The sequence below is a fragment of the Echiichthys vipera genome, assembly GCF_963691815.1.
Source record: "Echiichthys vipera genome assembly, chromosome: 22".
In the NCBI taxonomy this organism is placed as follows: Eukaryota; Metazoa; Chordata; class Actinopteri; order Perciformes; family Trachinidae; genus Echiichthys; species Echiichthys vipera.
Window position 1 is genome coordinate 13394710 of NC_139847.1, and position 23616 is coordinate 13418325.

Genomic DNA, 23616 nt, shown 5'->3' on the forward strand with positions numbered 1-23616 from the left:
AATCAATCAAGGAATTTAGGATTATACGAACTTCTGTGAAAAGATCATAAACATGGAGTTAAAACAGTTATTTCAAAGAGTTTTATCAAGTCTCTAACCTGGCCAGGCAGGGCTCCATGTTGCACTCCTCGAGTTTGGGTTTGGGTTTGACGTTCTCTGGGTAATAATGGCAATACTGATCCACAACCACCCGGCCGCTCCGAAGGTCGAAGCACTCTGCTGAGGTCAGCTGGTACCCTACAGACAAAAAGAAATAACACAGGAATAATCTATCTAAACATATTTAATGGTGCAATGATTCAATATTAAGAATTTATCAATACTTTATTATTTATTTGCCATAGGAGAGAACTCAAAAGTTGTTCTTGGTACTCAGCCCACCATTCTAGCAATGTAATGTTCCATGCTTACCTCCACCACACGTAACTGAGCAAGGAAAGAAGTCAGTCTCTCTCCAGCGGTGGATGATGGGCTGGTAGTAGATGTACTGGACAACGCTGTCTGCTCCACTGGCAAACTGCACCTATGGAAACAGTGTTCATGGAGTGACTGCCACATCACTGTTTTTATTCATCTTGAGGAAATTAAGCCACAGCAAGGCTTTCATTTTATCATAGCAAGCCTAAAGGATGATGAAAGCAACCACAATGATGTGAAAGAATAGTTTGACTTGCTTGACCCATGGCACTGTGTGTTTCTACTGGCTGACTAAACAAAACATTGTTAGCACACACACGACTTTTGTTGAAGGCATTTTGTAAAGTCTCATAAATATTTCAGCAAACATTTTTACTTTTAACCTCGCGCCTCAACCATATTGAAGAAATGCCCAAAGCCAGATTATCCCTACAACACAAATAAATCAAACGTCCACTGCCACTCACTCACATTCATGTGTTCACAGTGGAGAGACTGTCTGGCAACTTTTTAATACTATTTTCCATTTGTCAGAACTCCTACCACTGCGATATGAATTGGCTGCCTGCCTCGTAACGGATTAAAAAATGATGCATTTATAGCTTCTCAGATTTCTGTCTCCTGAATTCGTATTTATTGTCCGATCCTGACTTGTGTGTTTATGAGGGGGGAAGTTTTCACAGGCGTTTCCCAGTCCGCAGCCTGTAGAACTTTGTCCACTCACTGGTGTGGTTTGTATGTGTGTGTGGGTGTGTGTGGGTATGTGTGTGTGTGTGTGTGTGCGTGTGTGTATGTGTGTGTGTGTGTGTGTGTGTGTGTGTGTGTGTGTGTGTGTGTGTGTGTGTGCATCCTATCCTATGCTCCAATACTGAATTTATGAACTGAATTTGTTGGGTTGTCTTTAAACACATACTGCAAGTTAACCACATATATTACAATTATTCTTCAAGGCCTGACATTCCACCATGAATCAAACACAAGTTTCATCAATTTAAGATGAGGGAAACTAACAAGCTGAGAGAGAGGTTGAGCTCTCTCAGCCGTCGGAACCATTCTTGTCCCAAGCTTGGAGAAATAATTAACGTCTGATATCCTATCAGGATAGGCTACAATAGCATGCCTCATAGTTCATTAGTTTGAAAAAGACAAAAAGCCAAAATAAGCAAATAACTAAACTTATGACTTTGCTAACATTAGCTAGTTATGCTAATGTCGTTAGCAGAAAAGCTGCAAAAACGTTATAATTTCAGCTAGTATTAGCTTGCTATTGACACAAAAAACTACATTGGCATAGCTAGCTAACGTTAGCAAACTCATAAGGTTAACACAAGTAATTTGCTGCTTAACATTGTGTTACCTAACTTTAGAAATAACTGTTGTATAGAAATATTAAGGTTATATCGTTTACCTTGTTTTATTGGCGGAGGCTGTGAAGATTAGCTTATAAAAGGTCTGCAGTGGCAAGGACGCTGTTCAGGAGGCAGACACCGTCTCCATATTTAAAAGTAAACTTGAAACTTTTCTCTTTGATAAAGCTTGTAGTTATGGCTTACTAGCCCTTAATTCTGCTGCTATAGGCCTAGTCTGCCGGGGATAATCATTTTCGAAATACTCTGAGCTCCTCATCTCTCTGTCTGTATCATTCATGTCTCATCAATGAATGTTACTAATTAATTTCTTCCCCTGAGTTGTTTGTGCTTTGTCGTCTCGCAGGTCTCTGCTGACCGTGGTGGTGCCTGCTGCCGTGGTCCTGCATGACACTTCCTGCTGCTATTAACACTATTAATCATATATACTGTCATTAGTTTTATTAACCTCTGCGTCAATTATTGCATAGGCATGTACATTATTATTGTTATTATTGATAAGGAACTGCGATAAATCCACCTTAACACAGGAGATCACTCGGATGATTTTTCACCATGGGTCATACTGCCCGAGATGGGCCCAAGCCTGGAGCTTTGCAGACTAAATGACTAAAATTATTGCAAAATATTGATTGGTGCAGCTTTAAGACACTTGATTTGAAATTTTTAGACTCTTACTTTGACTGTAAAGTCGGCTCCGAGTGGGCCAGTAATTCTCAGGACCTCTTTATCTGGAAGTTTCTGGTAGTCCAAGGTGGTGTTCTCCAGGTGGTGCTGCCCTGATTCATCCAAGGCCAATTGACCTTTTACCCCTTGAAGAGTCTTACTCTCCACATCTAAAGAAGAAACAAAGTAGATAGCTAGAGCACAAATAATGGATCAGTCACATTATTTTGTCCAACAAAATGACAAAGCAAATAAAAGGAGATGTGACTCAAATGTCGAGATCCTCAAAGGATGACTTTCTTTTATCACAGAGCCTTTGACACAGGCCTTCAGTCAGATCTTGTTACATAAGGAACGCTGACTGGCTGCAGTGTTTGCAGGCACTGCCAAGAGACTCATGTAGGTCTGCGAGCAGGCCAGAGCTGCACTGAGCTTTTCCACTGACCTCATCTCAACCCTGGCCTAAAAGGGTCTTATGTGAGTCCAGCATGGACATTCAAACGAAACAAAAAACACAGGAAAACACAGGAACAAGCGGAACCAGCAGCAGTTATCTTGTGCAGACAGATGGTTACAATTTAAGCGCCCTTGGTAGAAAAAGAACTGGGGAAATATTTAATGAAAAATCCATCCATTCATAAAAAGAAGATCTTTTGGCCTGGCTCAGGGAACAATCCGTACACTAACCGTGGAGGAAAGGATAGGTACAGAGATGGAACATTTGTTATCAATTTGATCCAGTGGGGAGTTTGATGCCAGTACTTTGACATCAGTGATATTTGCTGGAAGCCTTACACCTTCTCAGAGCCAAGTCAAAGGAGAGAAATAAATACCACTTCTGGTTATTCTGCTCAGAGCTACTTGTAAAACCAGTCTTTATGAGAGAGCACAAAATGTTATATATTTTAGAATAAAAGGTTCATTTTAGATTGTTATTTGGGTGAGATATTCATTAGATAGGTCAAGCAACGTATACTATGAAAAAGTAATAATCTTTTTGAATCACAAGTCTTTCAAAACATAACATGACCTGCAGTAAAACTCCCAGAGCAAATGCAGAATACTTGTGTTTAATGTGAAGGTATTTGGCAATAAAAAAATACTGCCAAATATGAATATCATGTTCAACTGTTTTGGATGGAAGGGCACCCTGGACCTACCAGGACTTACACAAATGATCCGGGCCTTTCAGGACTAGACGCACATGACGACTCTTATAGGGGATGGCAACGACTGCGTCCTCAGCTTGAGTGATACAAAGACAGAGGGAGAAAAACAGCGTAAAGTAGATAATTAGTACTTATATACGAATTCAATAAAGTCTATATACAACTGGCTATACAAATACAATCAGAAGTACTCGCCATGACAAGTAAACCAAAATAATATCAAAAATAAAGTAAAATAAAAAAATAAAGAACTGCCTGAGTCAAGAATCTTTACTTTTTCCTGAAGCATGCTGGGATTTATAGTGTCCCCGCACCAGCCTGCAGGATGAGCCATCTCCATTGCAGACACCGCAGTTGTCCTCTTTTGCTGTGCTCCCCAACTCATGATCACAACCTACAATCTACAAGGACAACAACATAACATATTACCTAGCTTTAAGAAGTTCTGCAAAAAAAATGAAAAGAAAAATGAAGGATAATGTAGAAAGTCCCAGTAAAGGTACTGACATTGGTTCCTTTAGACTTAAAACTGAGGTTATGAAAGGAAATATATTTGTTCATACCATGAAAATGTTTTGATCAAAAGATGTAAACAACCCTCAAGGTTTTTCCGTATTCATACAAGTTCTATTGTCTCAAAATGGCCCCTTTGAGTTGATCATGGGTTTTCCCAAGTGTTCCCCATTGTTTTCTATCTAATATTATCTGCAACCATCCGTGGTTGATTGATGGAGTTTTTCGCAATTTCTGTCGGTAAGACAAAACCAAAACCACAGTGTGATTTTAAGCACAGTGAGAGTGTGTAATAGAATTCTTGTGTGTCTCTGTACACACAACTCCTTGGGCTGTAATGTCATTCAAGCGAGAAAAAATGCATTGTAAACTATTTCCTGGACTGTCAGTCAAAAGCTCAATCTCATATATTATTATTCTCTCTGGGGATTAATTTGTAAAGCAGATCGCATGACGGTGTAAGTCAACCTACTGTGCATAGGTTTTCTTACATTTATTTACTTTTTTGCTCTTGCATCCATCCTCTTGCAAAGCCATAACCTGTAAGTCAGTAAATATATTGTTGTGTTGACAAGAATATAAATATGGTATATATATATATGTGTGTGTGTGTGTGTGTGTGTGTGTGTGTGTGTGTGTGTGTGTGTGTATATATATAAACATTTAAATATTCTGTTTTTAGAAAGAAATATCCTTTGATGGGCTTATATGGTCAAACTTTTTACATCATCTTCTAAAATTGGAGATTGTGCATTTTCATAAAAAATCTAAATGTGTCATCATCTTAACAAAGATGTTGGAAATCACAATCTAAAAGGACAGCACCTGCTTATATCTGATGCAGTTATATTTCATTAAAGCTTTTAATCTATTGAGCTGCATAAATACTTCATATGCATTGCACACTTGCCCTAATGTCCTGGACTTTGAAGGTTCATTGTCACATTTCTTCTAAATAACAATTGATCCAAATCACATTTATGGTTTGGTTTCTGAGAAGCTTGTCATGGGATCCAAGAATTATGTAAATGTTCCCACACTGAAATATAAATCTAAAGGAGTTGGTTAATTCTCTATTTTGTCTTCATAATATTGTGAGTCTACAAGTCTATATTTGGCTTCTTGTGATAAATAAATGAAAAGAAATAAATATGAACTCCTCAGTGGTTGAAAACAAGAAGCTTTCTGATTCTTTCTCCTACCTGGCAGAGTCCACTGATACACATGTCCAAAGACTCGGTGTAACAGCGTGTCCCATCCAACACCTTGGGCGCCAGCTCCACCACAAGGCCTGAGCCCTTGGCTTTGCACTTGAGAGCGCAGGGGTTGTCCGGGTCATTGTACACAGGCAGCCACTCATGGTACTGACCCTGGTATCGCACGTCTGCATGAGCTGAACACTGTTGGTCACGGAAATCACCGGCTTCTGGAGGGCAATCCTAGGGGTCAAACAAATATTGAGCGTATTTCTATAAGCATATCACTATTGTAAATTTGAGTGTGGGAAGAGCAGTGTTTCCATAAATCTTGGTTAAAGGATTGTTGAGACTGGGATTGCCGAATGCCAAAAAAGCGATCATCATATTAAATGAAAGCTAAACTAGTTTGATGTGTCTCCCCACAACTTCTCACTTTCTCTCAAACAACAGGATCCTGGAGCACTAAATTACACCCCTGAACCATAAACCTTGGTAATATTTTCACAGTTCCACCACACTGAATTCTCAATCACAATTTGCTCAGTTTATTTCAATAAAAACCATGTGAACGTTCTATTGACACCCATTACATAAAGATGAGTTTGCTGAACTTACCACATTACTGCATGTGCGATATTTGATATTTTGCCCTTCGCAGGTCCTGCAGGAGAAAGAATGAACATGTGGGTGAACTGACATTGGGGGTGACTGATGAAACAAACCACAATGCACACCAATCATCTTCGCCCGAGGCAGCTGGTATTCCAACAGATAATTTTTTGAATTGCTGAGCGACGATTGGAATCCTACAGTGATGCTGTGGCAACCCACAAACATTGGGGTCTGCTATGTGTTTGGAAAGACTGTTATTCACACAATGTAATGATGCATAATTACAAGGGTGGATGTTTGGTTTTAGAAGTGGGGGACACAAAGAAGCAAAGAAGTGATTGGTATTTTTCAAGATTACTATTAATAAACTGCAGGACAAAAGGAAAAGGAAAAATGGGAAAACAGAATCCATAAGTAGTGAAAATACTAAAATATATTACTAAATCATTACATATTTGTATTAGTGATCAGTCTTTAAACAATGCATTGCATTATTAACCAACAACATGCCGTAGCAGACACAGTAGGGCCCTCCGAGCTGAACAGATTGGAACAGTTTGGATCACGACTCTCTGCACGACAGTCTGCAGTGTCCAAATTATGGAGCTGCCCACTTATTGAAAATTAGAATTCCTTTGTGCTTTCATGCTGAGTGATGATAAACCATTGATGGTGACTATGATAGGCCAATTATCCAAAATCCCAGTGGAAACTAATCAAAGGGTATTCTTTTGAGTTTGGGAGCTTGAGAGGAATTCCAGTGTCATCTGCCCTTAGCTAATCTGGAATCATGATTGGATGCAACATCGCAGAGTTCGGACTCACGGATGAACGAGGGCTTTAGGATCTTTACAATATTATTCCAGAGAGCGGAGGGAGTGGATGTGAAGTGTGTGGCATGGCAAGAACATTATACCGTGTGACGTATCCAGACAGTCCCCTCTGCCAAGCCAAACAGCAGGTCGTGGGGCTTGGACCCAAACAAGAGACTTTCAGAGACCAAGAGTTGAGAGAAAAGTAACAAAGATCTGGATCAGTGGGACGAGCAATATTATATATAAACTAAACGTTAAAAAAACAGGCACAGGGAATAAAAAGAATTTCCCTTTTCATTTCCTCTTGACTTTGGAGGCTACAAAGTGGAGGCTAAGCAGAAGTAGGGCCAGGACTAGGGATTCATGATGTCGTCATCGTAGGTTAGCGTAAAACGACTACAGCACATAACACATAACTCACACACTATGAGCCTGCTGTTTTCTGCCAAATTTACACAAAAGACAACTATATACAGTGGAGCTTCCTCATCAATTAACTGCACTGTAAAACTACTATCTAGCGTGCCAATAACCTCACCTGAGACAAGAAATGCACTCAGATCTATTGGAACCATGAGAAATTCATAATAATAACTTCTTATAATATTGGATATGCAGTAAAATTTGCTTGGCTCCTAATGTCCATATATATGTCATCAACTCTTCTCGCTAGATTGAAAATAATTGCAACCAGGGCTCCATAACCTTTGCCATAATATAGATACATTTTAGGCGAGTGGGCACATGAAAAGGTGGCTGAGTTTGTAATGGATGAAATATGCTCTTTCTGTGAGATCTGCTATTGATCAGTTTAGGGAAATCCAAAACAGTCAGGCTATCTGAGAAGGGTAACAAAGTTGTTTCTTCAAAAGCCTTTATTTAAGAAAGTAGTCTCATCGAGATCGGGATCTCTTTTTCAAGAGAGACCTATGTACATAATAAATATATACAATTTAAATATATAGACAGACTGATATCTTACAGACACATAATCATACATTTTCACAATTAAGAAAAGCATTTACAAGTGTGATTGCAATTCTTATCTTTCTTTTGGAAAGTACTTATTCCAAGTTCAGTATGAATAAGAGGAACAGCTAAAGTTAAAATGTCATGTGACCTGATATTGTAAGTCCTGTAATTCAATGTAACCAGAGAACAGAGGTTATTCAGCAGTTTTTGCAGTAGAGCATTAGAAATAAATATCTTACATAGCTCCCTTATGTTTCCTAAGCAGAGCCATCCCATCTTATTGTATAAGATGCAATGGTGTGTGAGAAATGTGTCGCCAGAGATGAAGCACAGCGCATCGTGAAGCACACTGCCCACTGTGGTGCACAGCGTTGGGCCTTCGAGGTGGAGGGAGAAGCATGCATATAACCAATATCAATATAATCAAGTGAAAACAGAATTGTAGATAATACAAAGAAGAAGAAAAACCTTGTTTCTTTCTATACAAAAATCCAATTCTGACCTTCAGTTTACTTGAGAGGTGCTCCACACAAGATGAAGCAGAAAAGGGCACTCTTTCTTCCCTTTGTCCTCAGACAGTGAGTCTGCAGTGACACGTCTCGGTGACGACTAGACAGACGGTTGTGAAATTTGGAACACAGGGTCCATGGCGCCCAGAGGATGAATCCTAAGGGCTACATTCATCCTCTAGCGCCACCAGCACATCAAAGTTAACACTTATCCAGTGAAATATGTCCACATCTACAAGATGGATTGGATTTTATACAAACATTCATGGTTCCTAGATGACGTATCCTGGTGATAAACTGACTTTCTAGAGCCAACATGAGGTAGTGGTTTTGAGTGAAATATCTCAACAACCATTAAATGGAATGAAATTTGATGCAGACATATTCTCCCTCAAGTTGAGATTTAAACAACTTTGATGATCCCTTAACTTTGCAAGTATCACCACTATCAGGTGAACATCTGAATTTGCTTTTTAAATCATTTCTTTTCTGCCTTTTGATCCTGAATTTCTAGATTTTGAAATCCAAATCTAAAATCAGTTTGGATCCTTTATAGCGTAGCATTGGCAGACTGATTCGTAATTGCATTAAGTCTGGAAGTTAATTTTCGATATCCAGGGGCGTTGTCAACTGACGTGGACCAAAATGGCTCTGGACACAATTGGATAGACCTACAATCAATCAGAGTATCTAAACTTTACCTACAGCTGAAAAATATGTCTTTTTGAAAGCATTTGAGACAGAAAATGGGCAATATAGTAACTAAATCTTGATTCATATTTGACCAGCGCTGCCTTGTTTGACCGTTTGACCTGAGTTTTGTGCGCCTGATATATTGTGCTGAAAGAACCTGCAGACTCGACTGGATAGTCCTATAACTAACACAGAAAGTTTAACTTTATCCAATCTTGACCAGTGACACTTTTCTGTGATTGGCATGCCAAGGTTTTGGTCAGCTGGAAGTTTGAATGTGAGGGGGTTCAGACGCATCAACCAGAGCAAAATAAAACATGAGCTTGGCAGATTTGTCTGGTTCCCAGGCTAAATTCTATATAATCTGTTCACAGATTGTTGTTGTTGATTGTGGCACGACATGGCTCAGTGGCACTGTCGAGAAGCTGGGTGTTTTTAGCTCTGCACAGGCCTCGCAGAGGGTGGTCCCCTATTCTGTAAAGAAGGAGACCTAACCAAGGTGCCAGGCCTAAGTTAATTAGAGCAACTTAATTAGTCATTCCCTTGGAGAAAATTCACTTTTAACTACCACACCATTTAAAGATAGACATAGATAAACACAGCTGTGGCCTGGCTTTGGTGATATTCCAAAATACCAGTCATTTAATGCCTGTAATTTCTGCCAATCAGTTACCCAATGAAGAATAAAAACATCCTTATCCGCGATGAGAAGTTTTTTCACAACACTTACATTCTGAACTTATTGCTTGCCCCTGTCCAGGACAGAAATCTTTATTTTCTAATGAGGGAAGGTTGTCATTGGGGTGCATGACTCTTTCAATTATTTTAACAAAGTCAAAAATAAACTCAAGGCTGGCCTCTTTTTATGAAAATAAATGACAAAAAAAAAGACTAATCTGAGGTCTTTATCAACCACAGGCCTCATAAAAAAGCTCTTGCCATGACACCCAATCCATATGTCCGCACTTGCTTCAAATGCTGTTGTTAATAATGGAGATCATGATCAAGTGAAGTGTGTTGTGGGGGAGGGACTAATGAGGGCCAGAAGATCTGTGTTTAGTCTGTACTTTGCATGTGCCCCTTTGGAAGTTTGTCTAACTATTGTGTATTTCTGCATTAGCAGTAGGTCCTGTGTGTGTGTGTGTGTGTGTGTGTGTGTGTGTGTGTGTGTGTGTGTGTGTGTGTGTGTGTGTGTGTGTGTGTGTGTGTGTTTAAAGGTCAGAGAGTTGGATTGTTATTGGTTTGGAGGGTGTTTCAGACCAGTTTCCACCCTGTCTTTCCCAACGGTTACAAACACACACACACACACACACACACACACACACACAGGCTTGTGCTGTGCTTTTTAATGATGCCGTTTGATCTGCCACCCGGTTCCAGGCTACTGCTCCCCCATTGCCACGCAACAACGAGGTGAGGTGGGACGAGGTGGGACCCAGCGTCCTACCATTTCCTCAAGAACCCCATACATTACCGCTACCGCCAAAGGACACATACCCGCTTCGACTTACATGAGCATGTACACACACACACACACACACACACACACACACACACACACACACACACACACACACACACACACACACACACACACACACACACACACACACACACACACACACACACACACACACACACACACACACACACACACAATTCCACATGGAGCTAAAACCCCAAACACCTCTTAACACGTCAATTGCTTTTACAGCCAGTAGCATTCTGAGGTGTGCCTGACCAAAAGATTCTGGGCAAGCAAAGAGAAATGGCTGCTGCTGATATCATTAAATGAACTTCTCAAAATGCCACTGACCTCAGTGTTTACAGTGCAGCACACGGGGGGTCTGGCACTTTGGCTTTGAGGTTTTGACAGCCTTTTGCTTTTTAGCCTGGCTTCCCAGGAACCAGTGCAGATTCATGCTTATGGCATGATAGTACAGCTTGGTTGTGAACTCAGGTATGATCTACCCTGTTTTGTGAGTGGGTCTTTGGACAGTTGTAATGTTTTATGATCTCACTGGCTGCTCCTGTCACTGCTGGAGCTCCCCCCTGAAACTGATTTGACTTTGGCAGCAAAGCTCACCGGCTACCTTTAGTGAGGGAGCAATACATTTGGGGAACTGTAAAATCGAGGAATGCAGTGAAGTCACCCTGCAGCTATTTCCCAGTCTATAAATGTGACATTTCTATGCAAAACATACCCTTTCAAAAAAATTCTCCTTTTTTTTTCTCTTGTTCTTCCAGTCCATTTGTGATTGACCACTTTGCCCAGCACACTTGGCCTCCAGCTTTAATCTCGAAGCCCACAGGGTCAGCTTGAAGCCTAACCAAGCGGGTGACTTTGGCACGAGGATGAAAGGACCAAGAGGTCCAAAGTGCAAGTTCCAGTTTATCCCGAGACTTAAGCCGAGATGATGAGCAGTGGGAATCCAATCAATGTGAGTTAAATGAAGCAAACGCTTTCACAGTCAAAAAGGAGTTATTAGAAGTGACAAATAGTTTGGCGAGGCACATTGATTGTTATGCTTTGATTTGTGAGGTAACAAACGGTTTGTTACTGAATATCAAATCTCTATTGTCATTGATGAATTCAAGATTTAGGCTCATACGGCCGTCTAGACAGTTTTAGGAGGTGGATGGGCAAGTGATCTCAGTTGACCCCTCAGGGCTATTTGACAGTCACTGTGGCCTCACTGCAATAAGGGTTCTTGGTTCGAATCCCGACTAGGGCCCTTCTGTGTGGATTTTGCATGAGCTCCCCGTGTATGTGTGGGTTTTCTCCAGGTTCTCCGGCTTCCTCCCACGATCCAAAGACATGCTTGTGTTAGGTTAATTGATGACTCTAAATTACCCTGTAGGTTTGAATGTGTGTGTGAATGGTTGTCTGTCTCTGTTTGTCTCTATTTGCCCTGTGATAGACTGGCGTCCTGTCCAGGGTGTACCCCACCTCACGCCCAATGTCAGCTGTGATCGGCTCCAACGACCCCGATAGGAACAAGCAGTTGAAGATGAATGAATGAATGAATTACAGTCATATGCATTTTGAGCACTTACAGCCCACGGGAATGGAGCAATTGGTGAAATTCATGCTGTCTGCATTTATTTGGCTGTGAGCAAAAGAAGAAAAAAAAAACCGCCCCCTCCTCATTCCCTTTCTTGAATCTTAGAGCCATGATATGGCACTTTAATGGAAACCAGTCCAACCCCAACCAGGACTTTTCTCTTTAAATCCTGAGATTACCTCGGGTAGTGTTTGAACACACGCTTACAAATTGTCCTTGTGATGTTTCCGTTTATCTGCAGGTCAGTGAGTTTCTAACTTGAGATTAGACATATTCAATTTACTGCATATCTTCCTCTCTTGTGATTTATGCATCATCGACTTATTACACAGCATAATTATGTGAGAACTGTACTCATAAATGTCAATGGTTTTAAATCTTTGGTTCTCATAATTGCTTTTTTTCAAAGTTATAGAAGACCATTAGAAATTTTAGCAGTAAAGGAGAATCACTGAGAATACTGTAGGTGTGGTATGGTAACGCTAAGTATGGTGCACTGTATGTGACGAGGGTCAAGGGTACTCCAAAAAGGGATAGAAGAAACTTTCAAGTGGCCATTTTCTATGAATTATTAGTACTTTTTATCAACACCTCCTCATACCTTAACGACAAGATAGGTCAATTAGCAATGACTCCAAAAACCACGTACAAGAACGATCTATCCAACGTAGTTTTAAACATGTGACTGTTATATTTAATGTAAAATTGAACTTGAAGTTTAGGCAACAAAAATAATTGTCAAGGTTAATAAAAGTATTATAGATTGGCTTAAAATAAGTCACACGCGTAATTTTGTCAAGGACGGAAGTTGGTAAGCTTAAAAAATGTCACCCTTGACTTTTCACTTCACCTGAGACACAAACACCGGTTTCCTGAGGTTCGTTACTTAGTTAATTTTATTTACAGAAATCTATACTTCCCTACAGTAACTCTGACCAATCCATTAATCTGAACTCATTCATGATTGGTTTAATTAACATGGGTAGGTTATGATTGGCTAAACCGAAGGCTTGGGTTCCAAAAATATAAATGCCCTAGAAAATGCCCTTTCAATTCATTAAATTCAAATTTTAAGTCGTTACCAAGAGCAACGGTCCATTCTTGAGCCACATTAAATCATAGCAGGTAACATTAGTCATAAAACGTAGTAAAGGCACAAGAAAGCATTCTGCCCTTTTGTTTCTCTTTCGGCAATATTTCCCTTACAGCAGCCCTCGGATGTGGGATGTTGCAGTAGACATTAGCATTACAAACATTGTATAACCTATTGATTATGCAAAGGCATTTATATCACCCATGGTGTTGCCCATTACACTGTCACCCATAAAGCATGTATCAGATTTCAGGGCGAGAAGTGGCTGAGAGGCGGCCTTACTTGGAACTGAGGCATCGTCTGAGGGAGTATGAGGCGCCTCCACCACAGGTCCGGGAGCATTCACTCCATGAGCCCCAGGCATCCCACAGGGTGTCTCTGTCCTCTTCTGATCGGGCCGTCCGCGAGCTCTACACACCAGAAGAAAGGAGGAGAAGAAGGAAGTGAAGGGTTTGTCCACATTAGTGATTTGTCATGGATATCCTTGAGCTGTTTCCAGTCCATCAATTCAAACCAACGTTATGTTGTCATTATTTATAGTGTTTGTCTTCATTTCTGCCATGACCCTGCCAAGCATTTATTATGATAACAATGAGTTCCTTATGTTCTTATCTCCCTTTTGCAATAGAAGTAACCTGTTTGCATTTTCCTCAGCCATATGAGTTGTGGCCTCCTTGCTTTAAACAGATTTTCTTGCAGGGCAAGCCAGAACTGCCGGTTGAGAGCCTAAATTATATTCCAGGAGCTGCTTTAAACGAAACACAAGTGCATGTGACAGGAGAAGAGAGACTGCGAGGGGAAGTAATCAAAAGCTCTCGACTTTTGCCCCTTTGAATATGTCGAATGTCTGAGTCATCCTTCAGATTATGAAATGATAGTCCTCTCTTAAACTTTGGGCCTCACTTGTGCGCCTCCCTCTGTTAATTGCATCTCGCTGTCTTTGGCAGCAGAGGTAAGGATATTACCGCAGGATCCAAAGTCAATATTATGAGAAGATGGATTTTGCAACTGCAAGGACAATGTGCATCTCAGATGTAGTGTGACAGCCAAAAAAATAAAGATCACCTCCACCCCTCTATCTTAAATTCTTTTAACTCCTCCTTTGCCTTTCAAGGCCTTTTTGTATTTTTTTATTAGATTTGACTCACCTTGCTCTAAAAAGGTGTTTATTTGTAAGGCTGGCACCGTCATCTGATGTGGATCATCTACTGCTCCATACTGTATGAGTTATGTTTCTTTGTCTTGGCTTCACTCAGCAGCCTAGCTCTTCTCAATGCCCTTTGCAGGTCTGACTGGATGAAGTTAGAGAGCTACTTTATGGGCTCAGATGGAGTGAAAAGGAAAATAGATTGCTTTTGCTATCTAGAACAAGGACAGCTCAGTGGAGGTATTCCACTTAAAAGCTGCCAAAAAACTGGTTCTATACCCCTTGAATGGAAGAAAACCTGGAAAATGAGAAGAAAAAAAACTTGGAAGTTGGAACTAACACAAGGACAAATCATTCACCTCCTATGGCAGCAGGAATGCGGTTTAAAAGACTAGAGGTGCAAACACATTCAATAAAATAATCCGCCATTCAACAGAGGCTTTAAGGCCATGAAAAGGAATAGATGGGATATAAGAGAAAATTATCATTTCCACAATAACAAGAGGCAGTCCTTCTGGTGTTGGTGAACCATGAAAGAATATTTTAAGATCGCAGAAATGCAGCCTTTGTGCTCTTTAGACAGCATAGGCAGTTTGTGCTCACACATCCCGCAGAGTTTTTGACAATCAAAAAAATTCCAAATCCTGCAGATTAGGAATGAAATATGAGGCTCAACAAGTCCACTTACCCTTAACACTGAATAAGGCTTGGACTATGAGAACTTTATGTGTAACACCTGCTCTTAAAAAGGATTTATAGTGATGTCCAACCTTGCATTTTAGATGAATAGCCATGAGATTTTGGAGGAGAAATGTTGGATACGCCAAGTTATTTTGACCTCTTTGGCCCCTTTTCCCAACAGCATGGCATTGTGCTTCTTCTTCTACAAAGATGAATGGATCTCGCAGAGGAAAGCAGATACAAGGTTATAATACTGCCTTGATTATTTTCTTTGGGTCACGGTAGCAAAAACACCCATGCTGTACACTGCGGAGCAGGGTGGAGGGTTCACATTATTAAAAGTGCGTGGGGACTGATATAAATGGCTGTCAGTGCAGATGACGCCTGAGGAACAGCAGAGGGGAACGGCAAGACTTAAACAAGCAGCCAACAAAGCATACAGCCAACACATCGGCAACGGCGCTACATTCTGCACGGGCCAACTATTCCAGTGTTTGGATCCACGGTAAATAAACACAGGCTGTGCTCTGGACAGCCGGTTAGCACACCACCTTAATTCTCTCCTTTGAAAAGCAATCAGTGGATTTTGCACTCAATTACGGCTGGGAGCTGAGTGTTGCAAAGCCAAGAGAGCTGGAGACATTGCAAGGCTGGTGAAGAAAGAGGAGGGGAAGTAGATGAAGGGGACGGAGAGATGGAGATGAGGAGGTTGTTTGGCTGACTGTGCTGCTATTGTTCTCAATGAAGGCGGAGGAACACAAGGCTCCGCAAGTCGGACGGCTATCCTGCTGGGATTTGGATCCAATAATCAAAAGGCTCGGATATCCACTTGGAGCCTTCCTAGCCCTCCATCACTATACGCCCCACCTCTCCTGATCTGATCGGATACCTCCAGGGTTTTATTTGCACTGTAACAAAACCATTTACACAACAAAGCATGTAGACACATTTGTTGTCTGGCTCTAACACTAGAAGAAAAAGACATATGACCAAAAAGGCCCCCGTGGCTGTCACCCATTCAATGTTTTCACATCAAGTAGAAGAGAGGAAATGAGCATATGATAAAAGACCAGTGATCTCCACATGATGTTATTCTGATGGACAGATTCTATTTAAGTCACCTGTCAGCAGCTGAGACTAAGGACATTTTCCTTTAGGATGGAAAACTCCTCGACAGGGGAAAGAAACCAGACTCTGGTGCCTTTTTTGCAGACTGTGTCAATATACATACGATGGCCTTTTCAGTCGGCAAGACATATGATATTTGCACATCTGCTGAATCCCTTGTCGTCTGCTCCACGCCGCACGGCACTGTAGCGCACTCACCGTCACACTGCAAGCAAGGCAGCCACTGTAATGTAACAGGGAGTCCTAACCTCCCACAAAACAGCCTGCTGAGCTGCATGCGCATGACAAGTCTACTTTTGTGACTTGGATTGAAAACACAGAGGAGGCATGAGGACTTTTCAGCAGGAGTAAATAAGCGTCAGATAACACTAACTTCCTTGTTAAAGCTGCTGAAAGGACTCCTATTTCTACTGCAGATAATCACAAAATACAAACTGTACACGCATGCACACTGTTACACACCAAAGCAATCTAATAGAACACATGCCTTCTGAATGCTTTGCTTGATGTGACAAGCATTTTAAAGGGATTAATGAAAAGGGGAGAAAGATAGAACAGATAGAAGACAAAAATGTCACTGAACAAAATGCTTTTTTTCCAGGATGAAAATTGAGAAAAAAAAGTAGACATTACAGTACCAGAATAAGAAGAGCTGTCACCAGTAGCTTGCAAGGTAACAAATCTCGCTCCATGCCTTTTCAAAGTGTGTGAGTCAATCACTCCAGTTCTGAGTGTGTGTTTGTGTGATGCTCTCCTCTCTGGGTCACTCTGTGTTCCTGTCTCACTGCCTGCCGTCTCCTTTCTGACTTGCTCCCGTTCTTCCTCAGGAGTTACTTGGGGAAGGGGAGGGAAGGAGGAAGGAGGACTAGGAGTACTAGGAGTATGTGTGTGTGAGTGAGTGTGTGTGATGTGTGAAAGCGGGGGGGGAGTAATCAGGGATGGTAGTGGGGGTCTGAGCCGAAGTCCTTCAGGTCTGGCACACTAGCCAATCAATAAATGGGCCTCAGTCAAGCATGCTAGTTCAAACAAGGAGCTTGGCCAGCTGCAGCTTCACAACTTTTTACATGTGTGTGTGTGTGTGTGTGTGTGTGTGTGTGTGTGTGTGTGTGTGTGTGTGTGTGTGTGTGTGTGTGTGTGTGTGTGTGTGTGTGTGTGTGTGTATGTGTGTGTGTGTGTGTGTGTGTGTGTGTGTGTCAATCAAAGTGTATGAATGATGGCAGACAGACAACAATTGTTAACTAATGTTCTTCCCCCTTTGATTCTTTCCATTTCTTCGTATGATATCTCAAATTTCTGCCTCTTGCACTATATTCCTCTTTTTTCCCTCCCTACTTGCCTCTCTCTCACTTTATTTCACCCATGCCGCTGTTTCTCATTTCTTTTTAGCTCTGGATGGCTCTGCTCCATCTACTGCCAACACTGTGTTTTGGAAATGTCAAAAAATCTCAGTCATACTGTACAGACCAATCTAATCTGCTAGCATGTTTTGGATTTGGGTTTGACAATGATGTTTTATGATCATCTTCCAGAAAAAAGCTCAAATGCACAGATACAGCCTCCAAAAATAGAGCTTGACAAAACTGAGACATGTTGTATTTGGGAGCACATGACTTCATGTCCGGCTCCTGGGTTTGTTTTGCTTCACAAGGAGTTACATGTGAGATCCCTGAGTAAATCAGATGACATAGTCTGGCCACTGAAGCTATCAGGACAGACTTCTCAGCCATGGTGACTTTTTTTTCTATTTCTTTATGAGCTAAAGGTCTACTTCAATAGAGCCTTTCATAACATCTGGCAGTTTCAGCCAGGGAACATTTGCACTGTGGAGGTGGGGAACAAGCCAGGTGTCCCCTGGAGGGACAATACCTCTGGTTATAGAGAAAAACAACCAGCAAGATGGACGGCTCTTGGTAGAGAGGGAATATAATATACACTGAGTAACTTTCCAGTTTTAACGTTTGAGATGACAGGACAGAAACAAAAGCTGAAACAGAAAGTTAAAAGCCTTTAGAGCAGTCAAAGTTAGTGCCAATCCAACTGTTGCCCCTTGATGTGACTTACAAGGTAGTGGCTATCATTCAGGAATTCAACCCTGACGTTCCAAAGACAATAAAAACACTGTGCCCTTCAAAATCAAGACTTCAAATCCACCTCCCAATCAAACACCAAATCAAAAACCACATAATTGCTATCAATTAAGGCTGCAAGGAATGTGCTGCACTCCAGAGCAAATAGTCAGCAACCCTAATCACAACATCGGAGCGGATGTCTCGACACTTAACCAGTGTACACACACACACACACACACACACACACGCATTTATACTTAAGTTATACACAGCAAACCAGTCTTGAAGTCTTAACTTGTTGCTAACAGCGAGGGACATGGCCTGTTTGACTTGGTTGTGGGGGACGTCTTTACATTCTGCAAATAAGGGAATCCACATGCACACACACTCAGCTATCCACTTAACATTGGTGTATTTTGTGGTGCCAGCGGGGAGGGATGAGGCTGTACACGTTTTTGCAGGCCTACACAAGAAATTATACCCCCTTGCACCCTTAATCCATAACCTTCTGATATTTGCTTTCAGAAGAAATCCTTCTCAAATTTGCAAATGTATGACTACAGAAAATAAACTGTGGCATCGATGATGTGCCCAGAGTTTAAAACTAAACACCCAAAAAGGAAATTAACGTGTTTGACTGACACTCACTTGGAGCCAGTTCTCTACCACAACATTGCTGGAGGTGTCCCCTCACAGTTTAAACAACAATCTATAAAGACGAAGAGGTGAGAAAAAAACGATACAGCACGTTGTTATTTTTTACACAAGGGAAGGTTTGGGTATTAGGTTGCATGAGTGAAGCATGCAAGTGGTTCAGAATATCAGAGGGAACTGATTGTCCACACACACACACGCACACACACACACACGCACACACACACACCCGCACACTCGCACGCATGCACGCAAACACCTACACACTGGGAGCGCAGCATAAATCCTTTTAACAAAGTCGAAGAGGACAAGACAGAGAAGTAGGACAGTCAGACTGGTTGTAGCCAGATTATCTAAACCACCAAAACGTAAATGCACCGAAATGAATGATCCCACATTGCATAGCAGACTCTTATATGGTCACTACAACCTGCAAAGCAAGGGTCACATTATAAACAAGCATGCATACAAACATGCATACATACATACTACTACTGCGAGCATGTGTTTATAGAAATAATTATGGAAAATGATGTTTACTATGCCTGTACTACAGTAGCCTTGAGATATGTCCTCTTTATTATGATATTTTTGCAGCAGACTATAAACGTACTAGTGAAAATGTTTTTCGGGGTGACAGAGCCACACATAGCCACATACACATAAATGTTTGTAATAATACAACTGTAATACAAAAATTGAAAATTAGGAAGGAATCCTTAAATGAGGTGAAGGTTTTGCTTGGATGGAAATATATTAAGTAAAAATATTGTACTTTAGAGAAGTTAACTTGCTAAGTCTTCATTTGATTTGCTTCTTTTATAATCATTAACCATTGAGAGGTTTTTGCAGTGATTACATTTGTAGTGATACGTTACTGTAACTGTACAACCTTCATCATTGATTGGCTGCCCCATCTGATCACAGCAATTAAATACGTGATTACAGCTAAAGCTCTTCCCAGGTTTCCTGTTGGGAAATGGACATGCTTGTTGTCCAAATGGAAATAATGAGCGATATTAGGTTTCAACTAAAGACTATGATGTAAGAGGTTGTTTACCTTGCAAAGCAGCTGGATTCTCACGATATTACATGAGAATCGCTGGGTCACGTGTTCACAGAAATCTATCTTGCCAGGCTTCAAGTAATGTGTTTATGTCTGAAGTGCTGGTGGTTCACATAAAACCAACCCAATCAGCATCCTGTTAGGAACTACTGACAGCTACAGGTGTGGTTTATGTGTAAGTGCCGTGCGACTGTTTGTTCAAAACAACAATGGCGGCTCCAAAAGAGATTAGCATAGATGCTGCAATAGCATCAGTTTTATCGGAACTGGAGAGTATTTCTAAAGCAAAGAACAGCACTGAAGACTTTTGAAGATGCTATCACTCTTCTTCTGCGTTTGAGTTTGATAGACATATGGTTCATCCAATCACCTACATATATAGGTATAATATATTCTAACGAATGACTGGCAGCATAATAATAATAATAATAATACATTTTATTTATATACTGTGGTATTTTATTAATATCACACTTAAAGTGTTCATCCTTAAGTACAAATCATTCCAACTTACAATTTTCAAGCTAACAATCCCTATATAGCTACATTAAATTTGATCAGCACTTTCACCTTAATGATGGAAAACACTGAAAGTTTGAAAACTCAGGCAAAACATACCAACATTTCTTCTACCATGACTCACTGCAGGTTAAAATTACACTATAAGTTCTCTCATGCAAAATAACATATAAATGTAAACTGGCAATGTTTTTTTAGGTCTTGTAAAGGTCACTAAGTAAGCTTTCCAAGCAGCACAGCTTTAACTGGTCCTTTCCTCGACTCCTCTATGGAGGAATAAAGGGTCAAATTAAAAGATTGCCATAATATGGGGTGATGACCTGAGTTAACAGGCCCAGAGTTCTCCGAAAGAGAGACAAATGAAGCTTAAGTTACGAGGGGACTGACATTAAGTTACACTCAAGAACCCAAACCCTGGGCTCCCCTGAGGAGACTTAAATAATTCAGGCGGGATAAATGGTAGCCTCCCACCACCCCCACAAACGGTGCATGTGCTTCAGGCATGATTTACACCAAAGCCATTGTTTAAAAAGCTTTCTGGGCCACAGTATAAATGTTTTACCAGGACAGTTATTTTACGACCTGCAGCTGAAAATCAACCACACTTCTCCGTCCCCCAAAACCAGAGGATTAAAATAAAGATGTAATTCCCTGACAATCAGCTAAATCCAATTCAAGCCAGATGGGAGGTGAGCTGCAAAACAGCAACTCAAAATAAGCAGTAGTGCAGCTAAAACATGTGCTTTCTAATACTCCTTAAATATTTTTCTTTATTCTTGTCTTCAGTGATTAGCATTAAAGTTTTCTTCCTTTTTCCTTTATGCACTACTTGATCGTGACTATTTACGATGATTTAATACTTGATATGAAAGGGGGATCAATTCAAATGCTAGGTCTATAAGTGGTATGAGCAATATTTGGTTTCAGTATTTGGTGGTAGTCTAAAAAATGACAGATTTATAGAGCCATAAACACATCTTTTGAGGATACTGTATCATGGTTGAGGTGGGAGGAAGAACTGTGCTGGCAGTGAGGCCATTTTAGGGATAAATAATGTACTCAAGGGAAAGATAAACGCCAATTTGGCCTTTAACGGACCCATCTCCGCTGGCATCCAGTCCAGCAAACCTTCTGACTTTAACTCCCTGCAGCTCTGCAGAGGAAGACATTTGTTTTGCCTGGATATTGGTCCCAGAACTTTAACAGCATGAATGAACAAAATGATTTGTTTCGCAGAATAGCAACTGCATAATGAGGGCCTGCTATATAAACAGGACAAAGAATATACAGCAAGGTTAACAATGGTATCAGTATATTGTAAATCAATTAAATTATTCTATAAACATATTTTTCTTAATAAGGAGGTCTGTATTCACAACCTGGCAGTCACAATACCAACACTGTGAGGCTTTACAGTACTTAGCAATGTGTTGCTTTAAGCTAATTGCTTAATGTCAACAATGCTCACATCTTTAGTAGCTATAACATCTATCATGTTCACCATTCAGCATGTTAGCTTGCTTAAATTTGATAATTAGCACTGATTACAAAGAACAGCTGATGGGAATGTCATTAGTTTTGAAGATATTTAGTAAATAAAAGCAAGTATTGGACAAATTGAAATTTGGACGTGAAGATTCATCCACGGGGGAAAATGAACGTCTGTCCCAAAAGCCTAGTGCGTTTGACCAGTGTGAGTGCACCCACTCCGCGCATAACTGCGGCCAGCCGGCCGTCCACTGCCCTCCTGAGAGAGGTGGGCTTTTGTAGACGTGTTTGCACATGTACGAGCACGAGCACGATGCCTACAGCGGTTCTGACGTCATTTATGTGCGCCTGTTCGGACATAGAAAATAGAAGGACGGACCATGCGCGGACATTTACAACAACAACAATGGGGACGAAAAGTTTACGTTGGTGTGATGCGGAGGTGGAGTGTTTACTGCCAATTTGGTCTGATGAAAATATTCAAAAACAGTCGACAAGACGCACAAAAACTCTGAGGTCTACGGAAAGATTTGCAAACAAAGAGACGCATCGCGATGACGTCAATCAATGCGTGTGACGTGTTACTGTGTGATGACCTATGTACAGCAAGAAGTATTGGCCGAGGCCCAGGCAGTGTGAGTACAAACGGGCCTGGGGCGCGGGGGGAGAGGGAGGGGGGACAAGTACCCTAAAGCCCGGGGCGCGGTGCAGAAGGACACTGTGAGTGCTATAGAAGTCAGTTGGATTCATCCTCTGGGGGCTATGGATGTCTGTCCAAAATTTAATGGAAATCCATCGTGGAGATATTTCAGTGTGGACCAAAGTGGTTGACCAACTGATTGACGGACTGGCAATGCCATTCATCAACAGCCACGTTAGCACCGTCATCAGTACATTGTAAATCAATGAAATCAGTAATATATTAAATGAATACATTTTTGGTAAAGAAGAGGTTAGTAACAGCCGCATCTACTTATGTATATAAATTATATATACTGTATATATTTATATATCATATAGTAAATGTATGTTTTATAGTCATTTGCTTTACTCTTTATTGTGACATTTTGAATAAGCCAGTAACCACAATCTAATCCCAACGGAACATGCCTCTAAAAATCCCACAGTGCAGAGGAGGAACGGGACACGTAATTAAGAATCACCAGTGACATTTACTGCTTCCTGAAACTGTGTTCATACGTTCTCAGCACTGAGCTTTTCCCATTAGCACATCCAGGAGAGCTCATATGTTTTAGCAGCTTTCTGGTGATCGCAGAGGCTAACTCTATCAGGGTCCCACTACACCAACACTGCCCCCTCCCCCCAAATGCCTCTCTCTTTAACCCAACCACGGCCACTGTGGCGTTTTAAAGAGGGTATGACAGGAGGGGATGGGTATAAATTAGCTATGTAAAGCCGCTGGAGTTGGCTAAACTGGCCGCCAAGGTGGGCTGAAAGGAAACAGGGGAGCGTGGGACCCACATCCAGATCTGGGCAGAGGCTAAGCACCACGGCTTATTTATGGATTCGTAGCCTGCATCAAGCTTGACTGATCCCCTGTGCTTTACAATGAAGGCCATATAGCCATATCATCTGGATATTATAGCTTTTCGGAGTAGCTTTTTTTTTCTCAAACTGTACATTTTCTGAAAACCCAAACGCAAATCGATAAAACTACCAGACTTTAAAGCAAATAAACAATATTTTTTACAAGAATAGTGGAACACAAACTTGTAGGAGGTCAAAGGGGTCGCTTGTAGGGATGAACCCACAG

General features: G+C 41.1%; 1 protein-coding gene across 4 annotated transcripts in view; it reads right to left on the bottom strand.

Annotated features, from left to right (window-relative positions):
* LOC310963752 (ADAMTS-like protein 1) overlaps positions 1-23616 on the bottom strand; it is a 98678-nt gene that overhangs the window by 17414 nt on the left and 57648 nt on the right. For 3 of the 4 annotated variants that reach the window (XR_014593705.1, XM_083936672.1, XM_083936671.1), the window contains exons 3-10: positions 13373-13500; positions 5947-5992; positions 5335-5571; positions 3894-4020; positions 3621-3695; positions 2463-2620; positions 412-523; positions 99-237 (exon numbers count right to left, since the gene is read on the bottom strand). Coding sequence is in view for 3 of the 4 variants with exons in the window: in XM_083936672.1 (XP_083792798.1) it covers positions 99-237; positions 412-523; positions 2463-2620; positions 3621-3695; positions 3894-4020; positions 5335-5571; positions 5947-5992; positions 13373-13500 (1022 nt within the window). In the remaining variant the exon portion in view is untranslated. Of the gene's footprint in view, positions 1-98; positions 238-411; positions 524-2462; positions 2621-3620; positions 3696-3893; positions 4021-5334; positions 5572-5946; positions 5993-13372; positions 13501-16684; positions 16824-23616 lie in introns of those variants that run through there. The other variant, XM_083936673.1, reaches the window with a different exon arrangement.